Source organism: Mytilus galloprovincialis, chromosome 5 (genome assembly GCF_965363235.1).
Source record: "Mytilus galloprovincialis chromosome 5, xbMytGall1.hap1.1, whole genome shotgun sequence".
Classification (NCBI taxonomy): Eukaryota; Metazoa; Mollusca; class Bivalvia; order Mytilida; family Mytilidae; genus Mytilus; species Mytilus galloprovincialis.
In genome coordinates this window covers 79,835,416-79,857,171 of record NC_134842.1, presented here as the reverse complement: position 1 = coordinate 79,857,171, position 21,756 = coordinate 79,835,416, and the positions used below count along the sequence as shown (strand labels likewise).

General features: G+C 31.6%; 1 protein-coding gene across 2 annotated transcripts; it reads right to left on the bottom strand.

Moving 5' to 3' along the window:
- Positions 1–4,901: 4,901 nt before the first annotated feature.
- LOC143076466 (TRAF-type zinc finger domain-containing protein 1-like) lies at positions 4,902–21,698 on the bottom strand. Of its 2 annotated transcripts, XR_012978664.1 has the most exons (12): positions 21,406–21,698; positions 16,989–17,181; positions 15,755–16,193; positions 15,188–15,433; positions 14,061–14,128; positions 13,216–13,424; positions 12,563–12,692; positions 11,271–11,799; positions 9,532–9,637; positions 8,751–8,898; positions 8,054–8,199; positions 4,902–7,776 (listed from the first exon to the last, which is right to left on the bottom strand). XR_012978664.1 is itself a non-coding variant. In XM_076252254.1 (11 exons), exons 1-11 carry the CDS (start codon positions 21,450–21,452, stop codon positions 8,164–8,166), a joined length of 2,151 nt encoding a protein of 716 aa, XP_076108369.1. In that variant the 5' UTR covers positions 21,453–21,698; the 3' UTR covers positions 4,902–8,163. The 2 variants fall into 2 exon arrangements, 1 of the variants encoding a protein (XP_076108369.1); XM_076252254.1 differs by having other exon boundaries at positions 4,902–8,199.
- Positions 21,699–21,756: the final 58 nt, after the last annotated feature.

Below are 21,756 nucleotides of genomic sequence, written 5' to 3'. Positions count from 1 at the left end.
TTGGTAGTTATATTAATTGTTACCCATCACCATAAATTATAATATTTGAACATTTCAATTGTCGAACAGGAAAACTTTTTTATACTGTATTATGCCTAATGATTTTGTGCACTGCAAAAAAAATCTTTAGGACGACAGTTGCATTTCTAAATATATAATTATTGTTAACTATAATAAAATAATTTCATCCAAATTATGTATAATTTTCAAGGCAGCTAAATCCTAGTGCAACATATACATTGAGCTGCAAAAGTTTATCATCTACATCCGATTTCCCATGGATAGATGCACGCTTGATAAAGCTAGTTTGTCTAGCGAAATATTGCGTTTATTTTCATCATTTTGTAAATATTTTAAACATTCTTATATTACATACTAGATAGTGTGTTAAAATTACATTGTTAGGCAAACTATAATATAATGCATATACATGTGTATTTGGTATTTTTATCGGCTAATCCAAGAGTTGGCCGCAAAGGTATTTTGTTTGATGTACGGAACACGCCTTCATTTTGTTTAAATAAATGATATGTTCCATAATTTCTAGAATTCCACAATTTTTTGATGATATTATTTCAATCTAGTATTTTAGGAGAGGTTGTGTCGGTTCTTGATAATTTCTTTTTTTTTGGTTACAAACCCTAAAAGTAAAGTCTTTTATACAAACTTCTAAATGTTTCAAAGGCGAATTGTATGAATTGTGTAAATCTGTCACCTAACATCCATGCAATACTTCCATCCAAAAACTGAATACAAAGACTTTTTATTCGGACTGCTCAATATCCATAGTATTTTATTAAAATAATATTACAATTCGACTAATGGATAACAGCTATCATATTCCTGACTTGGTACAGGCATTTTCTTGGTTTTATTGCTATATAAACCTCTCACTTGTAAGACAGCCACAAAAAAGTTCATCGGAAGGTACCAAGAACTTGTTGATAAATATTCCGTATCAACTTCACAAATAATACACGATGGTCTTGAAGTGTAGTTTTGTGTACTGTCTTTATCATCTTAATAACGTGTTATAGTATTCTTTTATTTGTCTTAATTAATATTACTTTTACTGTTAAGTCTGTTTTTTGAGATATCTATTTGACGTAACTCTGTGCTTATGTATCCCATCATACTTTGAACGTCGACTGAATTATTTTATGATGTGACTCTGTACCTATGTATCTTGTCATACTTTGAATGACAAAATTATTTTATTTATTAATATTACTATTACTGTTAAGTCTGTTTCTTTTGTGATATACATTTGACGTTATTCTACGTTTCTTTTTTTTTTCTTATTTTTCTTCCACACATTTTGTCCAGGAGAAACTGCAAAAATGTGAAAAATTTTCAAATTCTAAATCCTTCATTATAAGACCCAAGTAAATGAAACTTTATGGAAATGTTATCTGATATGCCTAATATAGCATCAATCCCAACTAGATATCATTGAGATGGGAGCCATCTCTGTGGGCCCCGCTGTGAATAATGTGCATTAAAAAATTGTATCTTTACCATAGGACATGGGTTTGTCAACTGAAATCAAAGTGTTTGACCTTGACCTTTGACCTAGGAAGTTGTAAATAAATTATGACACACCCTTTGGTGTTGGTTTATAAACATGTCAAGTATAAACTTTGAAATGATAACGGTTCTCAAGATATAGAGCGGACACGATCTTTACCATAGGACATGGGGTTGTCAACTGAAACCAAAGTTTTTGACCTTGACCTTTGACCTAGGAAGTTGCACATAAATTATGACACACCCTTTGGTGTTGGTTTATATACATGTCAAGTATAAACTTTGAAATGATAACGGTTCTCAAGATATAGAGCGGACACAATCTTTACCATAGGACATGGGGTTGTCAACTGAAACCAAAGTTTTTGACCTTGAACTTTGCCCTAGGCAGTCGTTCATAAATTATGACACACCCTCTGGTGTAAGTTCATATACATGTCAAGTATAAACTTTGAAATCATAACGGTTCTCAAGATATAGAGCGGACACGATCTTCACTGCAGGACACAAGGTTGTCAACTGAAACCAAAGTTTTTTTACCTTGACCTTTGACCTAGGAAGTTGTACATACATCATGACACGCCCTCTAGTGGTGGTTAATAAACATGTAAAGTATAAAGTATGAAATCATAATGGTTCTCTAGATATGGAGCGGACACAAAGTGTAACGGACGGACGGACGGACAGACTGATCACTATAGGGGACCCGCCTTTGGCGGGGCCCTAATGAAACTTTATGGAAATGTAATTTGGCATGTTCCAATGTTGCACCTGTTTTTTGAATTTTGGAAATGGTCACCGTTACCATGGAAACATCAAAAATTTCTAAAAATTTCAAAATACTCCGAACTTCATAAAATTTTACAAAAATGTTAATTGATATGTCTACATGCGGTCTTTGACTTTTGCAATTTCAAAATGGCTGCCGCTCGCCTGGCAATGGGGGACGAGGGTGCCATCCGTTATCGCTAGCAATTACACATCTAATTTTATTTATTATTTTTACTTTTACAGTTGAGGCTGTTTTTGTTATATCTATTTTACGTGACTCTATTTATGTATGCTGTCATACTTTGAACGACAAAATTATTGTATGTCTACCTGTACGAATTTCAAACGCGCAATTTTACACCAGTACTAAAAACCTTCCATCCTTTATTGGTGCATTTTACATAGATAAATGAAATCGTAAAATATAAGCAAAATGAGGATGTTTAATTTGATGTATCCCTTTCTGTGCTTCTTCGTTACATTTGTTGTTTTTGTAGTGATTAAGATGATAACACAATGTTGACTGCTGTACCCCTATTTTTGACATTTTTACCTATTGTGTCTGTTTGTTTTGTTCACACATCGGTGACATTTTTATGGAATTTGATGTGACTGCCATACAAGTAAGAGGTTTAGCTATCTATAAAACCAGGTTCAATCCACCATTTTCTACATTTGAAAATGCCTGTACCAAGTCAGGAATATGACAGTTGTTATCCATTCGTTTGAGCTTTTGATTTTGCCATTTGATTATGACTTATATCTAGAAATTTACTATGAGCGTCGGTTAAAAACAAAACCTTACGACAAAAGAGATGATTTCAGCTCCGAATTGTGTGAATTTTCATTTTTAAACCAAGAGTTCCAAATGGTGAAGTTGAAATCATCACTTTGTAAATTTTACAGACGCCATCACAAATTGGTTGACCATTATGGAATATCTGTTTCACAGATGATATTGGATATGTTCCTTAAGTTGTAATTACAATCCCGTTCCCTTTTCAAGAATGTGACCTACCGAATTAGACTATTTCACCCCTATTTGTGACATTTTTTCCTATTGTTTTTTGTTTGTTTTGTTCACACATCGTTGTCAATATAAAGGAATCTGATGTGACTGTCATACGAGTGAGAGGTTTAGCTAGGTTTAAAACCAGGTTCAATCCACCATTTTCTACATAAGAAAATGCCTTTACCAAGTCAGAAATATGACAGTTGTTATCCATTAGTTTGATGTGTTTGAACTTTTGATTTTGCCATTTGATTGGGGACTTTCCTTTTTGAATTTTCCTTGGAGTTCAGTATTTTTGTGATTTTACTTTCCACATAAAAATGACATTATATTGACAACGATGTGTGAACAAAACAAACAGACAATAGTTAAAAATGTCAAAATAGGGGTACAGCAATTATAAACATTGAGTTATAATCTTAATCACTATAAAACAAGCTTATACGTCAAGAAAGATAAATAAAAAGGCATATAGACAAAGTGCAGGAGAATAAAAAAAATATAAAAATATAAACATACATTTTATTACAGAATTGTCAGCTTTTCTTTGAAGATGAAAGTCGTCTCTTGAATGTGTTAAAAAATAAATAAATATCGAAGTGCTTTGTAAGCACTGAGGGTAAAGATTGCTTCAATTTATCAGTGGGAAGTGAAATTAAATTAAAATTTTGCATGGTTGTAGTTGATTTAACAGCAATTCAAGACAAAGAAGATAACACCATTTTTTAACAATGACATCATTTACATTTTGAGAACAGATCCCTGCACCTTGCAAAAGTTATGAAATTTTCTAGACAAGTGAAACATCATTTTGAGCCTTGGATATCTGAGCATGTATAACATCTATAAATTTCTGGAAATGTTCACGGATAGGATGTATGGAATGTTATGATGAATGCACTATATTTTGTGTAGCAATTAAGATAGTGACACGTCTTGGAAGATTAAGATATCAAGTCAGTCCCATAAGGTTTTGATTGCATTTCATGCTATCTTTACCTAAAAATACTATGAAAAAATTCAAAAAGGAGAGTCCATAATCAAATGGCAAAATCAAAAGCTCAAACACATCAAACGAATGGATAACAACTGTCATATTTCTGAAATGGTACATGCATTTTCTATGTAGAAATTGTGGGATAAACCTAGTTTTATAACTAGCTAAACCTCTCACTTGCATGACAGTTGCATATTTTTTTTTTTATTATCTTGACAACAATGTCTGAACAAAACAAACAGACGTAGTAGGTATAAATGTAAAAATTAGGGTTCAGCAGTCAACTTTGTATTATAATTAATCATTATAAAAACAAATAATCTGTCATCAAAGAAAAACATAAAGGCATACAGCAGTATTTGATTGTTCAACAGTATTTATCACCTTAAGATACGCTCAGCAACCTTGGCAGCCAGTTTTTTTGGTGGAGAATATTAGGATACCTGAAGACTAAACCTTGTGGCGCATAAAATCAATGGTCTTGTTGTCTACCATTCAAGGCTTTAAGCAACACTGAAGAGACAGTTATTGTAAAAATGCTCATTTGGACCCGTTTATGTTATTGTAGTTGAGACACACACAAAAAAAAAAATATTACGATAATGGCCTTTTTCAAATTGGCTTATTTTATTTTACAATTATGAATAAACATTTAAATTTCAAATACATAGTAATTTTAAAAATACTTTTAGCATCAAATGACTTCCGGTTCAAATTTAACTGGTACATACTATAACAACTTGGCAACAATGACTTCAGTATAAGACTTAAATAAAAGATACTTTTTAACCAATACTACAAAGCAATCTAGTAATGATAATTTTATTCATTAAATACAGTGAGACATGTTTATCCTGAAAGCTTTTTGGGGGATAAAACAAGTATTCAATTAGAAAAACAAAATAACTTTAACATGTGTGAATTTTCTAAGAAAGGCATGTGTTCTTGTTGTCTTCAAATAATATAAGCAGAACTAACTATGTATATGTTCTGGTATGAGAAAACTTCTATAATCACACATATCAAAATTAAAAGAAAAAAGACACCACTTTATGTCCATTAGAAAAATATGTGCAAAGTGTGCTAGATTGAATACAACCATTTTCAATGAGTTGCAGATTAACCAAACTGATAAGCAATCTTTTCATTAAGTCAAATAATAGCTTGAGAAACGCAGCAACTACTGACCAAAGGGTAACATCATGTGGTAGTATCATTGTAAAACTGGTTGATTCTGTTTTTAAAGAGAAGAGCGGCATTTAATGCAAAAAAAGATTTGATGAATTATGCTATTTTTGCTTTTTTCAGGGTCTTGATAACTCTAGTCATGTAACCCCTCCTTTGAAACTGTATCAACTAAATTCAGAGACCAATCTTTTATGTTGTATATATTTTTTACCCACAATTCCCATATTTTCATTTGTTATGCCAATATTGTTGGCCCATTATTCTCTATTCTTTAAACCTTATTCAGGACATTATATATAATAAAATTACTTTTAAGGGGGTAGACCTTGGTTCAGGGAGATAACTCTTTAAATCAATTATATGTTTGTAAAAGTCAAGTTTCGTCAATGAATTTTAAGCATTTACCTGAAACAGATTGGAAATAATCTATGTATCCAAGAAGCTTAGAACATATTTATGAAAATGGCTGACACAAACGTACTGATGATTTTAAGAGTTATTTCCCTTAACCTAGGTCTACCTCTTTAAATGCAAAATCAAAATAATATGTCAGTTGTCCTTGAACTTCATAATGCGACACTGAGACCTATATTCCTTAACCTATTCAACTTAAGCAAAGTTGGATATCTATAAATCTAAATAAATTGCGACATTCCTTCACTAAATGAATTAATGCAAAAGGTTTTGAAAAAATAAATTAAACAGATAGAATCATACACATAAAACATACATTTCTTTCAGTTTATATATTACAATTGGTTTGGGAAAAATACAAACAAAACAAAACAAAACAATACAAAAATGTCTTCATGGTAATTATTTGAAAGTTTTAACCTATGACTGAGATACTGTAAACAAGTTAAAATGAATACAGATAATGAATGTCAAAAGACTGCTGTATACTTTTTTGGAAATACTTATCAAGAGGCCTCTTGTAGATCAATTATAAGATTTACAGTTCTCACACATTTTTACAAATGCTGGCACCGATAATTAAAATGACAAGCAATCATAACAAATATTTTAAAGGGTTCTGAACCTGATTCTGGCGTGCTATAAACTGCTGCTACTGTAATTGTGTCTGGTAAAATTAAGTCCTTTTGTTTGAAAAATGTGTAAATTTTTATTAAAAATTCAATTTATTTTTTAGGTGCTATATCATGATCATGCAGATAAGATTATGTTCAAGTTTCATAAGAAACCCCTGAAGGTTTTCAAATTCATCATTTCTAAAAATTTAATCAAAGACTGTCTCTATATATATATGTTAACTGCAAAAATCAAAGTCAATCTATCAGAAAAATTCTGAGAGGAAAAAAATATATTTTGAAGTTTAGTAAAAACATTATTTCTTCCGCAAAACAAAAACCTTTTACCAAAGTTTCATAAAATTTCATCACACATTATTGTACAGACAACCTGGTATATAAATGATTTTCTCCATTGGAGAGAGATCTTGGTCTTGAAATCCTTATGAGAAAGTTCTTCAATCTTTGAATGTGAAATTTGTTTTTCTGTCTTTAAAAATTTATTTACAGTATTTTTGAATGGTACATTTTGAAGACAAATCTTTAATTTAAAAATTATGCAATAAACCTAAATCTCAGTTTGCAACAATAAAAACAGAGACAATAACAATTCATTAATTGATTCAAAACTCATGCACAGCATAAATTGTCAACATAACTTTCTTTGGGATTACCCAATCTATAACAAAAAACACTTTATATAAAAATATAATTTTAACAGCATCATAAGCTGCATATGTACATAATTCTAATTCAAATATGTTTTTCTTCTTAACAAAAAGAAAATTTATAAGGAATTTGCTTTAGTGAACACAACATCTGTTTTACTATCATCAACAAGTTCAGATCAAATGAGGATGTAACTGCAGTAAATTCTGAATGAAAAAGTTTAATCAGGTCTTTTTGAAATCTGCTGAATTGATTTGATTTGATTTTTTGGTGTTTTAACGCCACATTTAAGCACCGCATTTAGGCTATTTCATGGCAGCCAGTTTTTATTGGTGGAAAAGGCCAGAGTGCCCGTAGAAAACCACCAACCTTTGATAGGAAAACTGACAAGCCTAGTCAATTAAGATTGGAGTCGAGTGCACCCGCAAGAGCAGGTCTGCTAATTTAAAAATCTCTTCAAATTCACAATTAATTTGAAGGCCATCCAAATACATTGAAAATTATTTGAAATGAATAAGAATATCTGTACTTTCTGGAAACTGAAAAAAAGATTGTGTACAAGGACTGTTTGTTCAAAGATTCAGCTTAAGGTGGTACCCAACACTTTCACTAAAATTAATTTGGCTCATTTAATTTTCATAAAATTTTGTCAAAGTATTTACTTTTGATTCTTTAATCAAAATATAAAATTTTGAAAATTTTGAACCAACTGTTTTGTCAGAAATATTACACTGGTTATATAGCAGTTTGGCAAACACAAATTTTGATAATTGAGAAGCTTAATATTCCTTTTACAACACAACGTAATTAAAACGTTTAACTGACTTTACAGAGTTATCTCCCTGTAGTGTTAGGTACCACCTTAACACTTTTGTTATAACATAGCAATTGTCCTATAACTATAAGAAAAATCCTAAAAGGCCCCAAAATGTTTTCAACAGTCTGTTTGTGGTGTATAGCATTGTTCACTATTACAGCTGGTCTTGATGTCTTCTACTGGGGGGTTTCTGAAATATAAAACATTCAGTAGGTTATCTTTAATCAGAAAATCTACAATATACTAAGATGATTCTAAATCAGAAAAGCAATAAAGATTTATATCAGAATTTAGCAGCCACTTATGGGAAGTATTAAAATTGACTGCCCAAAGGAGGTGACACTTTACAAGAGGTTCTAAATACAGATGTCTGTTGCAAGTATGGTGGATAATTGTTTAAGTGTTTTTATTTAGCAGAGTTATTGTTATTGGAGCAGCGAATATTTAGAAAATGGCGGATCTGGCGCAGCAAATTGGAAAAAATCTTTGATAAATGTTTTAATTATTTGAAATTAGTCAATGTTACTGTTTTCAATTTGAAACTGAAAGGAGTAGTACACTAGGAATTCATGAATTTCACTTCATACGACTGGACCTCAGTTGCAAGCTTGTTCTGTTTCTCCTTTTGACTTTGATACTCAACACATACTTTTTGTCATGATTATAATGGTAGTTAAAAACATTGATATGACAGTTTACATAAGTAATGACAATTTCTCTGTTAGTAAATCAAATTCTTACATTGTTTCGATTAATACCATTATCAAAAACTGCAGCTCGATTTCTCCTACTGTTTCCTGAAGAATCCAGTGCTGTTGTGCGAGGTTGAGTAGAGCCAGGTTGATACCGAGTCCTACTTGTTGTGGTTGGTGTGATATCTGCTGTAGGCCTAGGATAAAAAAACAATTAAACAGAATGGCATTAAAATGTTTTAATTTCTAAACAGACATTTCCTCATGTGATATTTGTAATACTGATCACCTTTGGTTTGTATCTGAATATAAATGACAACTGACAAGCTTAAGACATCTCTAATTGAAGATTGTTGATTGTTGGTGTTTTAACTCCACTTTGAAGCACCACTTTGTTTTTTTTTTTTTTTTTGGCAGCAAGTTTTAATTTGCTGTTTAAGAATCTAAAGCATCATGGGTAGTTTCATTGTTCGTACCCCAAAATGAAAAAAACGTCATGTCATTTGTTAATTTTCCATTGTTTATGACATTTTTAACCAATCAGGACGTTTTGGTGTACAATTTTGAAAATATTACACAGAATGCATTAGATTCGGAAAATTGGTGGAGTAAGCAGACGTGCCTGGAGAAAACCACTGACCAATAGGAAAACTAACAGTCCTAGTCAATTAGATTGGAGTCAAGTGCACCAGCATGAGCAGGGTTCAAACTCACAATCACAGTGTTTACTAGCTAGACCACTTGGCCACCAAGGCCCCGACATAAAGAGAATACTTTTGTATTTGCACAACATAATATCAGTTGCTCAGGAATGATAACAATATGTATACCTTGTACTAGTTCTATTAGTTCTTGTATCTACACCAAAACCAAAGCCACCTTGATCTCGTCTTACATTCCTACTGGTACCTACTGGTTTACTGACCTTTGTGTCTCCTTTAATTGAATATCAAAATGTTTAAGTACGATATTAATCAAAACATTATTTTGAAACTGAATGAAAAATTAAACATGTTAAATCATAAACATGATAAAGTAAATTAAGAGAATAAAATACAAATGATAATATTATGCAAATATATAATATATAGGGTAGTTAGCTCTGCTGATGGGAACTTTTTCTTAAAAAAATCAAAATAAGTTGTCTATGTTCTGCGAAACCCTGCAAGTTCAGTGCATTACTCCCAATTTTTTTAATTGGTTTTTGATTATGAATAAGCTTATGAATTTGTGATTTTAACCTGTTTTGAAAATGGTATATTTCATAACAATTTTTATATCATTTTTCATGTATGTGTGTTTGTTTGATATTTTGTAATTGTTTGTTATATTTCATTGTATAATTTTCATGAGGGCCTCAGGGAAGATTAGTTTTATAGCTAACTGTGTACCTTTTTAAATAAAGAAATATTATTATTATATATATGGTGGGCGTGTGGTCTAGCAAGCCGTTTACAGTGCAAGCGATTTGGTGTCATGATATATCAGTAGCATGGGTTCGAATCTCGGCGAGGGAAGAACAAAAAATTTGTGAAAGAAAATTTACAGATCTAACATTGTTGGGTTGATGTTTAGACGAGTTGTATATATATATGTATATATATATATATTGTACAGTATTATTACATGATCCATCGCCCTGTAAGATTAATCGTTGACTATTTATTCAGTCATTTTATATATGTATGCAAGATATCAAAAAATCCCATAAAGTTTTTAACAGTTATTTATATCTTATCAAAATTTTAACCAAAACTTGTATTTATAAGTTAATTGCATGAACAAAACTAAATTCATTTATGAGTAAAACATAAAGAAAATGATTTGTTTTTTTAAATTGCTCTGTAAGTTGTCTCTTGATCATCTATCCAAGCTTTTTGGTGAAGGATGTAGGCTTGATGAAGGGTACATGTAGATAATTATTTGAAGTTAACAGATACTTTTAATCGAGAAATTATTGTGAGGTCTTTGATAATGTGACTGTGTGATTATCACATTAAGAACTTGCATTCTGATATCTAATGCAGATTTTTTTCTTATATTCTTAAATTATTGTCTATTTGTTACAATGTTAATGATAAATGCACAAAATAACCTCAGAATTGACAGTTGGCAGAAATGCTCCTTTAAATGAATATAATTAAAAGAAATATTTTTCTTGGAAATGATTTCTCAGTTATTTCCAGCACTACTCCTCTGAAGCTACATGTGAGGTGATTTTCTAGTATTTAAATGACTTTTTAGTACAATATCTCCATTTGCACTATAAAAAAGAAAATAATTACAGCAGAATGCATTGAGTGTGTAGGTAAAGGTAAAATCTTTGGTTAGCTTGCTTGCTAGCTGAACCATTAAGTTATTATAAGGTTAGGTATACTTCCCTCTTAAAAGAGTAGACTAGTCCGAATCTATCTGTCTGTAGAACTAGACTACTCTTAAACAATAATAGTATAGTTAACCTTCAAATGACTTCACAGTTCAGCTAGCATAAGCAAGCCAACCAAAGATATTACCTTTACCTACACACTTATTGCATTTTACTGTAAGTAACCATAGACATTTGACCTACCTCTTGCTCCTGAAAGAGAAGATGGTGTATATCCAGGACTATGATTCTGCCGTGATACGTTTATATTATCTTTACTTTGTTTACGTTTACCACCATTTATATGTCCAAGAAAATCGAAAGTTGGACTAGGCTGGTCAGGCGAAAGTAAATTTTCTAATGTATTTCTTGTCCGTACAGAACTATCCGTGTGCTTTGGTTGACCTAATCTTCTAGGTGTTGAGTGATTTTCCTCGTCACTATCATGTGTAGATGAGTACCTACGACCGGGAATTTTTGGTTCTTTCATATCCACCCCATATTTATGTAATGTTTCCCTCAAATGTTTGGAAGGCGGTTCGTCTTTACTGGCACTACTTCCTGTTCTGGAATTAGATGTTCTACTACTATTCCGTAAAATGTCACTTAAGTTTGAGGGGGGTTGATATCTATCAGAGTGTAACATAGGTTCATTATTCTGTTTCTTTGGTGGGCGTTGTACAGCAGGAGAGGCAACTCTTGGTGTCATGGAACTGTTTGGTTCACATACAGCCTGAAAATACATTGTATACTTGAGTATAGTGACTAATATATTAATGTACTTTACCTTAAGTTAGATAGACAAGTTCTGTGTTATTGATGTATATTGTTACTACATTCACACATTTGAAAAAAACTTGGTATCAATCCTTCCAAGTTGAAGAACTGAAAAAAAATCTCCCAAAATAAATCATGAATATATAAAAAAAAAAAAAAAAAGAAGTTGCTGACATTTTGTGTATCTGATTTGCCTGACTCTACTGTACAAGTAACATACATTAATATATAATTATAATAAATTAACTACTTTGTCATGCCTTATAAACATATTTTACACTGGGAAAGAAGATGAGTGTTTATAGTGGAGCAGGAACTACAAGCCCTTCTGGAAAAAACATAAAATCAGTCAAAGCTTTGGACTAGTGTTCCTCGATCCTCATGATTTGTTTTGGTGTTTTGTTCCTCTTTTGGTTCTTACTATTATTGGTTTCCTATACAAATGTACAACTTGGGCATGTTGAGGGTGCAACCTTTCAATCATAAGCCATATTTCACATATTAGGTTACACAAAAAAGTATACATGTATGTTTACTTTGAAAAAAAATATGTTTTGTAGGTAGGGATTATTTAATTTTTATTATTTTTTTACATTGAGTCTATAGAAGCATTGGTGTGTCTTTAGCAGTGCTTAAAAAAAATGGTCAATAAAACTTTAGGACAGGGAATAAAAATTATAGTAGGCAAGGGTACAGTAAACACATTATGTTTAATATACCTGATGTTGCACTAAAACATCTTGTGGAAAAAGTTCATCACAGAATTCACAGGGAAGCATAAAGTTATCACTATCAGGTCCGTGTCTATCTACATCCATCAAGTCATGTATATCTTCATTGTTAACGTCACTGAAATATACACACATGTACTGTTACATCAAAAACATTTACTTCAGACCTGAGAAGTCAAACATTTTTAATGATGCAAAATTATCATGTTAAAAAATTCAATTTCCTCAATGAACATGATGAAGGATAAAGTCCAGATCGGTATACTGGTATAAAAAGATCTTAACTTTTTTCTAAATTTACAATATAAGTTTACAATAGATAGTACATGGTTATGCTAAAAATATATCATACTTCATATTTATTATTATCGCTATTTTACTAAATTTTCCTTTGATCTTACTGACTGATAAATGTCTTTCTCAGTGGAGTCCAGTGATATGAAAATTATTGCTAGAAACTAAGGGAATTGTGTGCGTTGTCAATGAAATGAACAACACCTTCATATATGTAAAATAGCGATAAACAGATTATTACTGGTTATCTCAACTCGATTGCTTTTCTCACTTTTGCTGTACCGGCTCAAGCGAGAAAATCAATTTTGTTGAGATGATCAACGATAATCTATAATTCCTACACTTACCCAGCCCACATATTCTGTGTAACTCCATAATCTAGGTTGTTTATCACAGACGGTTGATGTCGGGTTGTTTCTTGAGATCTTAGTCTGTTATCCAGCTGAAATGGTGTTGTTTCTTGAGCTATTCTTCCTGAGCTCCAACCAGGATCATCTCTATTGTTGATCTGTGACTGTGGCATCAGAGAGCTTAGTGGGTCATCTGTACAATGGCTCTGTAAACAATATTTTTTTTCAAATTAATGTCAAAACTACACTTAAAATTTTGTTATTGTTGAGAGATAAGACTTTAACAAAAATAAGGGATGTCAACCAAATCTGGTACTTTATTTAACTGGTATTACTAAGTAATACTCAAGTACTGGTATTAAGAAATATTATCTAGGGACTCATTCAGTTGGTTTAGTAAATTTGTAACAAAAAGTCCAGCTTTAACATTGTGCAACATGATAAATGTCAGTAAACTTTACCATTTTATTGGTAAAACTTCATTTAAAGTATTTGCAAATAACAATTTCTGAACCACATTTAAAAACAAACATATAAATGAATCATATTTCTAATACAATTTATCAGTGATCGTTGGACGTTCTGAATAAAGTAAATACATAACAATGTCCTTATGTTCAGAAAACAGATTAATCCAGCATATTTTGATATTAATTATTCCATACTCGATACTAATCAGTCATATTTTTCATGGTTGAAAAAACATTGACAGTGCGTATATTTAAAGAATGAAGTGCTTCCACAATTAATACAAAAATGTACTTCAAACAACCCTTTTACACCCCAATAAATTTAAAGACTCAAAGAATTAAACTTCCTGTTTAACCAGAATTTTGTATTACCTGATGATTGACTAAGTCATCTATTGGAATAGCTTCTCCACAAAACTCACACGGTAACAGTGATATATCTGAAAAGTAGAAATTTATAGTTGTTATCCCAAGAAAAAAAATCGAAATTCTGCTGAAACTTATCAAACTGGATTCAATCTTTTTTATTAAACAAAAATGTGTCCATAGAACACAGATGCCCCACTCAAACTATCATTTTGCATGTTCAGTGGACTGTGAAATTGGGGTCAATTTTGGCATTAAAATTAGAAAGATCATATCATAGGGTACATGTGTACTAAGTTTCAAGTTGATTGGACTTCAACTTCATCAAAAACTACCTTGACCAAAAACTTTAACCTGAAGCGGGACAAACAGACCAGAAAACATTTATGCCCCTCTACTATCATAGGTATCATAGGTGGGGCATAAAAATAAGAAAAATGATATATCAAATTCTAAGAACAGCATATTATTGGGTTTTATTCTCATCACAAATACATAGTGAGACAAAATCTCCTGTTGCATTAAAGTGTATGATTCTACTTGAAAAATTCTATGTCTCCACCAGAACTCGAACCCGGGACCTCTGTGTTACAAGGCAGCGTGTTAACCAACTGAGCTAAAGAAGTTCTTCCTTAGCTCAACAGCTTACACCTGACTAAGTATCTACCAGATTTTCTAAATGAAGCAATCCTGTCACAAAAGCAATGGTATAAGTAGTTTTGTTATGATTCAAACACTCTAAGCAATACATGTATGACAGCCCTAGTGTAGTGGTTGGTACATGGGACAACGAACACAAAGGTTCCTGGTTCCATCCGTGTTCTGGGAATATAATTTCAGGGACTTAATTTTGGCTCTCTCTTAACACAATTTGCGAGTATGGTCTTGATAAACGATGAGTCTGTCAGAAGGGGACAATAAATGGTTGACCCATGTTAAGAGACAGTAATATATCTTGCATGTATAAGAAACCCTTGTGGCTAATGCTGCTACAAGACAGCACTCGCACCAGCAAAGAGGAAAGGGATTAATATAATAAGTAGTAACTTGTTTACCAATCCACTACAATTAACATGTGAAACACAAAATGAACATCTGACTGTGGCTAGGCCGTATGTATTTTGAATACAAACCTGCATGATCAGGTTCAATGTCGTAACTATCAGAAACATTCCTGTCCAGTCTATTGGAGGAGTTCCCTCCTCTTGGTATTACTGATGGCTTATCAAGCTGCCTGATAATGTCTTGTAGATTTTCCTCTTCGTTGAGGTCTTGGCTAAGATGCATGGCTAACAGTCTGTCTTGTTCCTCCTGGCTGCTGTTTTTAACTGGATTAGATCTGGGATCAATTACTGGCTCAGATCTCTGATTTGTCCTTTCTGGGATTTCAAAAAAAGAAAAACAAAAGAATTTAAATTTCAAAAGCAAAATATAAATTAACAAGATGTAAAATAACAGACAAAAACATCCTCACCTGTATTTTATCATCTGGAAACCACAAAATTAAAAAATTTTGCAACAATCATGATCATTACACTCAAGTGAAAAATGACTAAAATCAAACTTAATCCAAGAATCTTCATTAATCCAAAATCATTGAAAACATTCCATTAAAATTTCAATCATATAAAAAATAGGTTTTATATTTATTATATTAGGAAATTAAAAGTTTTTGAATATTTCCAACAACCATAACCTACCTCTTTGCTTATTAACCTCTGATTTTTTATTTGTTTTACTCTTTGTAAATTTCATTTTATCACGTCGTGTGTCATTAATAATAGGATTAGAGGGTCCTCCTGCTGCACCTAATATATCCTCCGATCGTAAAATTCTGTTCATTTCTTCAAACATAAAAGGATCAAGTTCAGTTCTATACATCTGATCAGGTAATAGAACACTGCTCCCGCCATTTGTGTGATTTCGACTTGACGTATTATCTGTCGAGGGTTTTGGAGTAGGATAAGTACAGTCACTCTCTTCATGTTTTAAATCATCTTTTTTCATGATGAATTGTCCACATTTTACACATTCCTCTGTTCTCGTCCCACAGTAATCTAAATGATTGTCTAATTCATTCTTTGGCATCTCCAGCTCACAGTATAAACATTTCATTGATCTTTTGAGACATTCCTCCTCCTAGAATATGTAGAATATAAAATGTTGATTCATACATGTATGTTCAAAATTAACAATAGGTAAGTAATACAAACAAAACTTTTTTTTCTCTCATTATTATGGTTTTTTTTTACAAAATTATATTGCACACAAAGTGATTCAGTTAATTATATTTAATAAATATAGCCACTTTTTTTTATAAACATTTTCAGTGATTTTATACATGCACTCTTTTACACAGTGTTACATGTCATCTCTTTAGTGATGGGACTGTTAACAATTTTAGTGAACTGGAGAAAACAATTATACCAGATTAAATCCAGCAAAATGTGTTGTTATCCTTCAAATAAAGGAACAATACAACCAAATATAAATCCTGTTGGATCAAGAAATGGAAAACTTATTCTTTCCAAACAATTATAAATACAGAAATGTACAAATGTACATGTATCATGTGTATAGTCTATAATAGCATAAATAAGGGACATATAAATAACATGTCTATTCTGAATTCAAAGGACTTCGAAATTCACAGCTGTTCAAATATAAATAGCAAATAATGACATATTGTCATTTTCCATACATAGATATAATAAGATGTGGTATGAGGGTCAATGAGACAACTCTCCATCCAAGTCTCATTTTGTTAAAGTAAACCATTATAGGTCAAAGTACACAACTTCAACACAGAGCCTTGTCTCTATTGTAATTTTTATGCAATCTTAAAAAAAAAATAATCATACATGTACTTAATGATCATCACTAAATGAATTTATAACATACATGACATACAATCTTTGTGCAAATTGATCATACCTCATGTTTTTCTAGGACACTTTTCTCTACCTGTATACCACATTTTTCACAAGCAATCTTGGCATGAGTTTCTTCAAAATGTATATCAATTTCTCCCTTGGGTACAGGTTCTTGGCAGTGCTTACATAAGGTAATGTTTCGCATGCAGTGCATCTCATGCATAACAAAATTAACTGCACTGATGTCTCTTTTACTGAAAACAAAATATAAATAAATTATTAGCTTGGTTTTTGTTATGCATACATATATAATTTTCAATGCTACCTGAATCGAAGCTCCTGGAGGTTATTTGAGCATGTGTATCAAGTCATACTTTTCTGAGACTTATTTATAAAACTTTATATATAATAATATAAATTTGCAAGGCAATTGTAAGCTCTTCAGTCACACATTTGCTGGGAATCATATACTCTTTTATGACTTCTTATTTAAAACAACCAAAGGATAACTCTAAATGTTGTTGATGTTATTAAAGGAATTTTGGAACCATAGTTGTATAGACCTTCAAGAGATATAACTAAACAGGACATAATGCTTGTTATGGCATCAGAGTAGATTTCAATTAAAATTTAATATATACATCATTGTACATGTACATTGTACAATGTATTCTACATTTTGAATGAGCCGAAACTATTTCCCCTGTATTTATGATTTCAGTAAATGTTATATTTATCATGTTTATTTATCTATTCTTAACTGCATATGGACCATAATTTGCTATTGGGCTCGTTTCCTATAACGATAGAAAAGTGATAAAAATGTGTATTTCTGTAAGAAAAGTTGTAACTACATCTAAAGATGCCTTTATTTTTATCAACATAAAAGTGTATGCTACTCTTCCCTAGAAAAAAAATTGAAATTAACAAATTTCAAAGATTATACGACCGTATTTTTGTGTCGTTTCTCGCGTTTCTGACTGATTTATAGATAATCGTCACCGGCAAATTCGTAACTATTGCTTTCAAATAATAAAGAACATCGGCCAATAAGAATAGTCAGAAGAAAATGCCGAGAACTATAAGTATTTCTGTAGCAGGTGTAAGAACACTGGCGTTACTTTCGTTTCCGATTTCGTAACGCAAATTTTAGATGATGTAATCTGCTTTGTGGTAACAGAATTCTTTATATCAATATGCAAATATGAACTCTCGCGAGATGTTCAAACAGGTAAATCAGAGATGTTACATTCTAGTTTTGTTCTTCGTAATAATTAAGTTAGAAAATGACGTTATCGTTATGCGTTACATTTCACACGAAACAGAAGTCCAGTTATTTCCTTTTTTCTATTAAAATTGTTTTTGTCGTTAAGTTCTAATCATTTCCGGTCATACGTGAAACATGTGACTAACATGTGGTCACGCCCTTAAGACTGGATATATGAAATACTAGGTCTAAACATTGTTTTTGTTTCCAACGGGATGTTAGCAAACATAATCTGTAGACTTGTTTCGTCTTGTTACAAAAAGGAAAATACAATTTTCAAAGTGATTGCACCGGGGGTCTATTATTTTTCCTATGTGCATAATGTTACATACGATCTTGTGTGAAAATAAATGCCCAATGACTTGACAAAATCGATTTCAGATTTGACTATGTTATAACACACTTCGTTTCCGGATAACGATGTAAAGGGTCCTTGGAAAATTCAATCGAAATTACGTCTCTTATCATTGTCCTGATGCTCGTTGGATTGATTTTGCTTCAGCAGTAAATATTACTGGATATTTTAGGTGAATTAAGATAATTTAATAAAAAATACATGTTAATATACTGTTACACTTGGAATGTACAAATTTGGTATCTTTGTCACAATTTTTAATTATTTTTTTTTATTCATGTTCTGCAAACACTTTTCAGAAATGCAATAAACTTGTCAAAGGAGAAGTAAACTTTTACCATGCACGACTTGAAAGGAAGTACTTTATTGATTTTAGCCCACTAAAGTAGGTTAAAATGTGGAAACCATGTAGATGGTGTACAGGTCACAAATATCACATGGTGCCTATTTTAAAGATTTTAATTACAAGTTAAAAGTTTTTTTCTTAACTGGATTTAAAGAATTTTACATTGCCAATGATTTGGAATAAATTGTATATAACTGGAATTTCAAAACCAAATATAAATACATTTTTTTGGCTAAAACATCAAGATACAACGATTATGGTATCCTGTAGCAATGAAGAAAATATGGAAATTTCTGAATAAATTGTACTAATTGTTTTCAAAACAAGCACATATTTAGGAGTTTTATAATACTGTTACATTTAAGATGGATTTTAAGAAAAAGTATACTGTTCAGATTATTTTAAGCAGATTTTCAATAAAATAAAACTAAAAAAATGCTTTCAGTTTCTTATGGTTTCCTGTCGCGTTTAAAAAAAACTTTAATCTAACATCGAAAATAGATTTTAAATATAAACATGAAGCAAGTAACACTAGTAATGGTGTTCATTTATGTCTTTTGAAATATATTGTGCAAAATAAAGAAAATAAAGATTGGTTTCCTGTTTGGTTTCCTGTCACGTAAACGGTGAATCAAAATGTATTAATTTTTTCTTGAAAAACTCAATTGTTCCATTAATACTATTCTAACACCAACACAACCCACAGAATAAAAGTTAAAGTTTTAGAACTTATAAAAAAGGATACAAAAAGAAACCAAAGACCGAATACCAAATTATGGTCCATATATAAACACTATTCTATTCCCTTTTTACAAAAAATGTATTAGGTACATGTACATGTACATGTTTATTAATCATCTGGTCTGATTAATCATGCACAACAAGATTATGTTGTGCAATCAGCTGTTAATATTAAAATTTCTTAAGGTGCTGCTCACACTATCAAATACATTTTTTGTACTAGCGGTGATACCATAGCAAGCATTATGTCTGATCGATTGCTACTGACATGAGGTATAATGTATTCCGTATAAAATTTAGATTTATAAACCTATTGATTATTGCAGACTGTAGAACTGCATGTTAACAAGGTGAATACAAACTTAGGTGGCAGAGGGAAATTCAAGTGTGGTGCAATGCCAGTATTCATGATATGACACTACAGCCCAGGTGGATTGTGGGAGTGGACACCGGGTGGGCAAAATTTCTAGCTTGTCCACTCTGCCCACCCATAGGAGTGGGCATGCAATTTCTTTTGTTTAATCAAAAGACTGGCAAGTACAGTCAATTGAAAAAAGCAGATAAGCATTTGTAATCACTATTTTTTCAAAAAAAGAGATTATAGCTAGGGTGGGACTGTGGAAAAAGCAAAATTCACCCTGGCTGTTGTGTGATATGCCTTGAACCTTACTGACTAGTTTATAGAGTTTATACAAAAATTTCTGAAGAATGGGATGTGGTCCTTAAAGTTAACTGTAAAAACTGCAACACCACTTATGGATCATGGTGAACCCTGTAAAAATGTAAGCCATGTCAGTCAACAATAAATAATTTTCCAATCATGCCAATTGATCTTTTTTCCTGGCTACAATGTAATTTGATGTCAGAGTGCAAATATCTTTGTTACAATTAAAGTCCTCAGACATATATTACCCCAAATATCCAAGGTCAACTGGTGTAGTTTATATGGGGACGAAGTCCCCTATTACAGTAGAAAATTCAATAAAAAAAAAAAAAAAAAAATCTGGAAAATTTCCCGAATTTTTCATTGTACTACCCAAAACTCAAAATCGTTCAATTTTTTTTTTTGTCGCGTTTTGTAATTTCCAGATCTGCGCAGAACACATAACTCTACTTCCTTCTTCCGGTCTTGTTGTCGTGAGACTTTGATTAGTCTAGTAAAATATAGGAACTCAAGGAACACAATACCAATATTTCATTTTTAATCATTCTTTGTCTTTGGTATGAATAAACGTTACTTGATGCATTGTGTTTCTTTGTTTACATTGTACATGACATCATAACTTAAATAACGTCACAAGTAAAATCCCTAACAACAGAACCAAAATCGGAAACGTAAATGTATTTCCGTTTCTTTTTTTTAACAAATATTTAAGTTACAAAAAAATTTATTTAAACAAACTTCGTCCCCATTCACAGGTAATGCCTGCCTCATATTACAATAACATTGTTGGTCTCATTGGAGAGTTCATGTAAGCTAGTGCGAGGTTGGCTTATTTTTTTATTTTGTTAATAACAAATAAAAAATCATTTTGCGTGTAAAAGGGACATGGAGTCAGTCAGGACCTGTGAAATTATATCATATATGACAAAACAATAAGCAGGTTACAGGATCATAAACCCCCTCCCCACAAACTAGACCCCTCCTGCCCTTCAGCATGAACGGTGAAGACTGCCTCCATAATTCATGATATTTCTTTTAAGGAAAACGTAATATTTACAAAATGAACAGAACATCATTATAAAATAAATATCCAGCAATAAATTACCAATTTTTGCAAAACTTTGTCTCCATATCTTGTGAATCTTCAGCCATGTTGATGTTTATGAAACTGAAAGTTGCTTGGTCACGTTACAAGAATGTTTTTATCATTACAAATATGTCATTCAGAAATAATCAACCACTGATTCATAATGAATCGCTTATCATAATTTAGTTTAACTAATTTAGGCAACAGAACAACATTCTGTTTTCGATGACAATAAAGAAACTACAAGGTGTTTCCCCTGATACAAAGACACTTGGGATAGAAACTGTAGCCTGGATTGTCAACAAAATATTTTGACAGCTCTAATCTGCAATATAACAACAACTGTGATTGGCTAATTATTTTAAGACG

Bases quoted from the DNA above. Each gene is read 5' to 3' on its own strand.
- LOC143076466 (XM_076252254.1), bottom strand. From the start codon at position 21,452: ATGGCTGAAGATTCACAAGATATGGAGACAAAGTTTTGCAAAAATTG. The intron at 16,194-16,988 runs GTATGATCAATT...TACATATTCTAG, and splicing joins GTGTCCTAGAAAAACATGAG to GAGGAGGAATGTCTCAAAAG. The intron at 13,425-14,060 runs GTAATACAAAAT...TATTGTTTACAG, and splicing joins ATGACTTAGTCAATCATCAG to AGCCATTGTACAGATGACCC.